We start from the raw sequence: 4,464 nt of genomic DNA, 5'->3' as shown, positions 1-4,464 counted from the left end.
ACCAACAACTTGAAGTCGAAATAAACAACAATCAGAACATTATATTAGCATACAAATCTAACAACACCTTGTCTTCAATATTCACAAAAACAAAATCCCCAATATAATCTCACCAACAAAACAATGTGGTATACGAAATCGCATGCAAAGGGAGCGAAAACGAATGCTGCAATAAAGTGTACATTGGCACAACGAAACGACCACTGGGAGTTCGCCTAGCTGAACACGAAGCCGACATTAGAAAGAATAAAAACAGCACTGCTTTAGCACAACATGTGTTAGCTAGTGGTCATACAGCTGATCTGACCAACGCGAAAATAGTGGATAGGGAAAAAAGAGAAAAAACAAGATACACACTGGAGAGTTTAAGAATTTTGCAAAAAAGAAATGTAACATTAAACAAGAAAGAGGACACTGACGACATCCCGGCTGCATACTTATTATGTTTATAGCCTTTTTAGTATTAGTTTGACAAATGTACCACAGGGTGATGGCATGAACGCTGCTCAAAAGTTTTAAAGTTTAAATGTTAAGTGTAGTTTAGTAGTTTATTTTTCAAATGTAAGTTTTTCAATGTTTTCACAAAAGTGTTTAAAGTCCAGTATGAGGTTAAAATTGCTAATTGTTCCTTGTTTTTGTATGTACAATTGTTTTGTGTTCATATCAACAAATTATATTATAATAATAACCTCCTTATATTTGTTTCTTGTTGATATTTAATAAAGAAAACGCCCCAGAAGATGCCAAGGAGGTTAGCGAAACGTCGCACAGTGCTGTATGAGCGGGAAAAAATCAAAAAAATTGTTGTCACGTATGTCAACGTGTTTGGTATCGTTGGAAAGGAAATTTATCCTAGATTAAGGATCTGGACTTAGTTTTTGTTTTTATGTCATAAGGTTCTCACAAAAACCTCTTAAATGCCTTTAGCTGGAGTCTTTAAAAAAAAATTGCTAAAAATACAATTTATCATACTTTATCTTAAGACACAATTTTTCTAATTAGAAAATCTGTAAGGAAACCACTCTATAGAGCTTTTTAAAAAATATTGAGTTTCCTGGCTGGAATGGCCTATTTGCTACACCCTAAAATTTGTTGTAGAAAATTTAAAAAATTCCTAAGTTTACAAAGGGATAAAAAAAAATTATGTAAAAGTATGTTTTTTTTATTCTTTTATTTGAAAGAAGCGGCATTTTTCTTTGAAATAAAAAAAAGTCTGCAGACTCATTGCGCTTTTCGAAGAAAATCGTTTTTTTAAGGTTATAAAATAAACTTTTGCAAAAAAAAAATTTCACTGATTACAGTTACCACAGTATTTTCCATTACTTAAATGCCAAAACATTCTTTAAAAATAGTAAAGTTTATTACTGTAGACACACGCGGTAGTGTTCTGTGCTGTGTAGTGAAGCGTAAAATAGTGAAAAAACTAATATTTATATGAATTCAATTATAAAAAACTCAATTTTAGCTGATATCTGGATTTCTACTCGTCCATCAGATAGAGTGTCTGCATTATCTGCATTTTTTGAAGACAAATTAATACACGCTAAATGCGACAAAGCACTTTTGAATCAAAAAATAAAACTTTTTAATAGTGAAATGAAAAATAAGTGGAATTATAGTGGCCGCAAAAGAAGCGCTTTTGAAAAAACATATTCTAAATGGCTAAATTGGACATTCCTTTCCCTTCCGGATTCCAATGGAAATAAGGATAAATGTGCTGAACGGGGAAGACCTTCTAAAGAAGAATTTTGCGAAGCTTCACGGAGAACAAAAAATCGAAGGGTAGAGCATTTGTTGAAAAACTATTCCATCGAAGAGCTCGAGTATGCTCTGAAAAAATGAAAAAAGCAAGCAAAGTTGAATGTTTTGAAAGTAGTACCGAAGGTTTGCCCATGTCTGATTTACTCGCACCATACATAGATCTGAACTTATCAGATCGTAAATATAATAGTTTACGTGCAAAAATAAACCGGTTGCATAAAGATTGTATACCGAGCTTAAACGCATTGCAAACAAAAAAACAAACTTTGCTGCCAACGATTAAATCGACTGAATATTCAGCCGAAGTTGATCTGAAATCATTATTGCTGAAAACAACGCAAAGTATTTTAGAACTAAGCCCAGATAATGGTGACATAACCAAAGCTTCTTTGGTTTGTAAGTGGGGCATGGATGGAAGTTCGGGGCATAGCCGCTATAAGCAAAATTTTGGTGGCGACAAATTAACGGATGAGTTTATGTTCATCATTGCGCTAGTCCCTCTGAGGTAACAAAAAATTATCTAATATGTCTTCAAAAAACATTCAATAGCCTTTAAAAATAAATTCGAGTTTAGATCAGTAAATGGCATTTTAATTTACTTTAAAAACTTTTTACAGTATTATTTTGCAAAAGGCTGGTCTGAATTAATTAATTTACTCGATTAGCTATTTTGCGATATGACGGTCTTATATCTTTTCGACAAGCCATATAAGTTATTAAAAAATAAATATTTTTTCCAGGTTAATTGATTTGTCATCCAACAAAAATATATGCACCAATAACAAATGCTCATCGTCTTTTTTTTTCGTCCAATTAAGTTTAGTTTCAAGAAGGAAAACCGCGAACTAGTTCTATTCGAATATAATGATACGTCGAGAAAAATTGAGAACTTAGAAGATGATGTTGTAATACCAAACGGAAAAGGGATTCAAGTTTCTTATCAAATGCATTGCACCATGATTGATGGATCTGTTGCCAATATTTTGACTGGCACTAATGCTTCCAGTAACTGTTTTATTTGCCATGCCAAACCGACCGAAATGAATGTTACTAATTTTACAAAAGTACCAATCGCTAATCATTACAAGTATGGGTTGTCTACACTGCATGCTTGGATTAGATGTTTTGAGTGTTTACTCCACATCGCATACCGTTTAACATTTAAATGCTGGCAAGTTCGCAAAGAAAATGAAGACGCCTTTTCTGCGAATAAAGTTAGGATTCAAAATGAGTTTAGGACAAGACTAGGCTTAATAGTGGACCAAGTAAAGACTGGATTTGGAACAACTAATGATGGCAACACAGCTCGAAAATTTTTTTCAAATGCAGAAGTGGCATCAGAAATTACCGGCATTAATAAAGAGCTAATTCAAAATTTTTCAATAATACATTAATCGCAGTATCGTGTGGAATGCGTATTAATATCGACGCGTTTAGAGAGCTCCTTATAAGGACAAGAGCAATGTATTTGACTGACTACGAATGGTACTACATGCCTAGCAGCGTGCATAAAATATTGATGCATGGGTGCGAGGTTATTGAGTATTTCGATCTACCAATTGGTAAGAAAATCGATTTGTTGCTATTCGGCATTTTTTACTACTACGAATTTATTCCCACAGGCAATTTTTCAGAGGAAGCTCTGGAAGCTTTACATAAACACATACGTATCGTACGATATGATCATACACGTAAAACTGCTCGGGAGCATACAAACAGAGACTTGATGTCATACTTAACAATATCATCAGATCCTGAAGTAGTTTTTAAAAGGAGTGCTATCCCAAACAAAAATGCAGTTTATACAATGGACGAGCTGGAAGAGTATTTAGTCGATGCTGAAGAAACTTAAAAGTAATAAGTACCCTTCAGTCAACTCAATTAGTTTTATACAGAACTTAGGTACGTATGTGACACTGTGATATCGCTTTGTCTCACTTGTGTTTTTCGACTTCGTTGTTTTGTTGCGCTGGTTGTCCATTTCTCTTATTTTCTGTTTTAGTAAACTTTGTATTAGGTGGTGCGGGTAGTTGTTGTTGGTTAGAATTCTGTTTATTCTATTAATGTTTGTGTCTCTAAATTGTGCGTGGCTTATTGTTAGTACTTTATGTATAAGTTTATTTGCTGTGTTCACTTTATAGTTTGAGGGTTGCGAAGACAAGAAATTAATTATGCGACCGGAGGATGTGGGTTTCGAATACCAGTCAAGTAGTATGGAATTATTTTTCCTGTGAATCACGACGTCTAGGAATGGGATGCAGGAATTCGTTTCTGGTTCCATAGTAAATTGTAGTTTAGGATGGTATTCGTTAAGTGTTTTTAAAATTATGTCCACGTCGTTTCGTCTAAGAATAGCAAAAATGTCGTCCACATATTTAATCATAAATTTAATGTCAATATTGAGGTATTTCTTTAGCTCTATCACGGTATTATCCAATAAATTGTCCATAACTATGTCTGCAATCGTTGGCGAGAGGGGATTTCCCCTCGGCATCCCAAAAGTCTAGGCAAAGAATTTATTTCTGAGAATCCCGAAGTAGTCCCGAAAGTTCCAAAAATCTGGAAACAGTCTCGAAAGTCCCAAAAATCCCTAAATTACTACCGACAATCTCAAAAAAGACCCGAAAGTTCTAAAAATCCTAAATAAGTCCCAAAAATCTGTAAATAGTCCCGAAAGTCCCAAAAATACCTAAATCACTCCCG

General features: G+C 34.0%; 1 protein-coding gene across 1 annotated transcript; it reads left to right on the top strand.

The window, feature by feature from the left end:
• Positions 1-3,223: 3,223 nt before the first annotated feature.
• LOC108365796 (uncharacterized) lies at positions 3,224-3,643 on the top strand. The gene is made up of 2 exons (XM_017619956.1): positions 3,224-3,323; positions 3,384-3,643. Exons 1-2 carry the CDS (start codon positions 3,224-3,226, stop codon positions 3,611-3,613), a joined length of 330 nt encoding a protein of 109 aa, XP_017475445.1. The 3' UTR covers positions 3,614-3,643.
• The last annotated feature ends 821 nt before the right edge of the window (positions 3,644-4,464 follow it).

The sequence above is a fragment of the Rhagoletis zephyria genome, unplaced genomic scaffold, assembly GCF_001687245.7.
Source record: "Rhagoletis zephyria isolate East Lansing unplaced genomic scaffold, Rhagoletis_zephyria_1.1 Rzeph_scaffold_02000, whole genome shotgun sequence".
NCBI lineage: Eukaryota > Metazoa > Arthropoda > Insecta > Diptera > Tephritidae > Rhagoletis > Rhagoletis zephyria.
Note: the sequence above shows the minus strand (reverse complement) of the source record. Positions and strands in the feature narration are given on the sequence as shown.

Coding starts and splice junctions, on each gene's coding strand:
- LOC108365796 (XM_017619956.1), top strand. CDS start 3,224: ATGTATTTGACTGACTACGAATGGTACTACATGCCTAGCAGCGTGCAT. Junction 3,324..3,383: donor GTATTTCGATCTACCAATTG/GTAAGAAAATCG, acceptor TTATTCCCACAG/GCAATTTTTCAGAGGAAGCT.